Genomic DNA, 2460 nt, shown 5'->3' with positions numbered 1-2460 from the left:
ACACACACACACACACACACACACACACACACACACACACACACACACACACACACACACACACACACACACACACACACACACACACACACACACACACACACACACACATACATACATACATACATACATACATACATACATACATACATACATACATACATACATACATACATACATACATATATACACGCACGCACGCACGCACGCACGCACGCACGCACGCACGCACGCACGCACGCACGCACACACACATTGTAGTCTGTGCCAATCGGTACTGCGAAAGGAATCTGCATAGATCAATACCTAAGAGAACAACTAATGTCACACTATAACTTAAAAGTTGAAAGATAAAAATATCTTCGTATTTTAATATACGATATTTTCTTTCATCTATTTCCACACATTGAGAAGATGACATTAGTTATTTCAATCCACAAGGTGTTGATCACTAGACACTTAAAATGCTGTATAAACTTTTTGGTAATTAAACAACTGTGATGCTTGTGGTACGCATGTCACGTTACGTCACATATGTACTGACAACAGGAATTCCACGTAGTTATATATAACATTAAGTACAAATGAAATTGCTACTGGAATATGTAGATAAAATAGAATTTCTAGCGTAATTTTTATGAAATTGTATTTTTGCCTATTTTCTCTTTTAATACACGTGGTGTCGTGAGAAAAATAGAATCATGTGAAATTTTATGCAAGTTTTAAACTGATATCATAACCATGGTATAAATATTGATTGACACCATGATCACAACGACATATCTTTACGACGAGGATAACACGAAGTTAGTTCTGAACCATGTGTCAGGCGTATATTAATCAGATTTTTAAAATGTAATGGAACTTCTGATTTCAACATATTATTTTGAATATTTTAATATTTATTACAACGTTTATGCAGAATAATACTGATGCAATTGTGCATTGTACATATATACAATTACGATAAAAAAAGGGATTAAAGCAATATGGAGGTTGTTGAGCCTTGCTCAAAGAGGAAAGCCCCATGTACCAAAAGGATAACATGTCCATGCAAAACAAAAGTAATTATTGTCTCATCAATATTTTCAATCTCTTATAAATTTTTAATCAATTATTTTTAATACTTTTAAAATAATAACAATATTAAAAAAATTATTATTATGTCTGATGTATCGTATGCGATATACCGTATGTTGAACTTTCCATTATAATGATTTTGATAGATTGCAAATTAATGTAACTCATAACTTATAATTATTAATGTCTGATTGTGTAATTTTAAGATATTATCACTTGTATATTATATGCTGGTATATAATATACAATATATAATTATATTATTAATTATATTATTAATTTATACAACTTGAACGTTTTTGTTATTAATCACAGTACAAAAGATACGTGCAGCCTCCACGTGCAAAATCCTTTGCACCGGAGCACTTATACAAGGTACCGTCGACGCAATTTGAAGACAGAACGACATATCACTTATCTTATCTAAATGTGGATCGTGCAGCGGCGCGTTGCGCTCGATTACAACCAATTCGGCCTATCCACAGCCTTAAGAAAAGTACTGACAAGTTTTTCGATGAAACAACAAACAAATTATCTTACAAACCTGTATGGCAAACCGTTAAAGCAGAACCTATCATACCGAAACATAGGTAAGATAAAATATCTCTATTGCATTATTATATGCATCAATATTTATAACATTTTACAAAAAGAGGATTTATTTAGTATTAATAGTTCTCTAACTGATTCATAACATCTTAAGATTATACTTAAGATATTCTTAAATATAATCGACTATAAATACCGACTACTAGAATTGTATTAACATCTTAAGACATTTCTTAAAACAGTCTTAAAATAAAAACTATGAATAGATCAAAATCCTAAAATATTATTTAGATCAACCTAAAAAAATGATTTGAGAAATCCATCTTTTATTGCTTGATAAGTTTGGAGTAATATAATCATTAATATAATCGTTTTGCTAGACCGGTGTCAACTGCAGACACGATGGAAACTATGACGACAGTTCGTCACGATTACGGGGCAAAATATGTAGACAGGCCAGAAATGATTATACCCTGTGGAAATATTCGTACAAGTTTGGCTCCATTAGAAGATAAAACAATGGCAAGATTGTCTTACGTTTCTCCAGGGCCTATTGAACCTGTAATTAGTTTTAAACCAATATTAGAATACCGTCCATCAAGCCAGCCATTTCTTAAAGAGACAACACAAAAATTGAGCTATCAGCCGTTTGTCGTCGTTAAGAAAGAGTTCCATCCTTGGGCGCAGAAACCGATGTACAAGTATGTATCGCATGTAAATTTGAGTGTTTCATTCTGACAATGATAAAATCAGAGAGAGAGAGAGAGAGAGAGAGAGGAGGGGAGGGGAGAGAGAGAGAGAGAGAGAGAGAGAGANATATAGTATATTATT

The 2460-nt window shown here is 32.8% G+C and overlaps 1 protein-coding gene across 1 annotated transcript in view; it reads left to right on the top strand.

Annotated features, from left to right (window-relative positions):
• Positions 1–989: 989 nt before the first annotated feature.
• The window catches only part of LOC105624337 (protein FAM154A-like), a 2998-nt gene continuing 1527 nt past the window's right edge, over positions 990–2460 (top strand). The window contains exons 1-3 of the mRNA XM_012205695.1: positions 990–1064; positions 1396–1670; positions 2010–2330. Coding sequence (XP_012061085.1) covers positions 990–1064; positions 1396–1670; positions 2010–2330 — 671 coding nt within the window. The remainder of the gene's footprint in view (positions 1065–1395; positions 1671–2009; positions 2331–2460) is intronic.

This window comes from Atta cephalotes (assembly GCF_000143395.1).
Source record: "Atta cephalotes unplaced genomic scaffold scaffold00076, whole genome shotgun sequence".
In the NCBI taxonomy this organism is placed as follows: Eukaryota; Metazoa; Arthropoda; class Insecta; order Hymenoptera; family Formicidae; genus Atta; species Atta cephalotes.
Note: the sequence above shows the minus strand (reverse complement) of the source record. Positions and strands in the feature narration are given on the sequence as shown.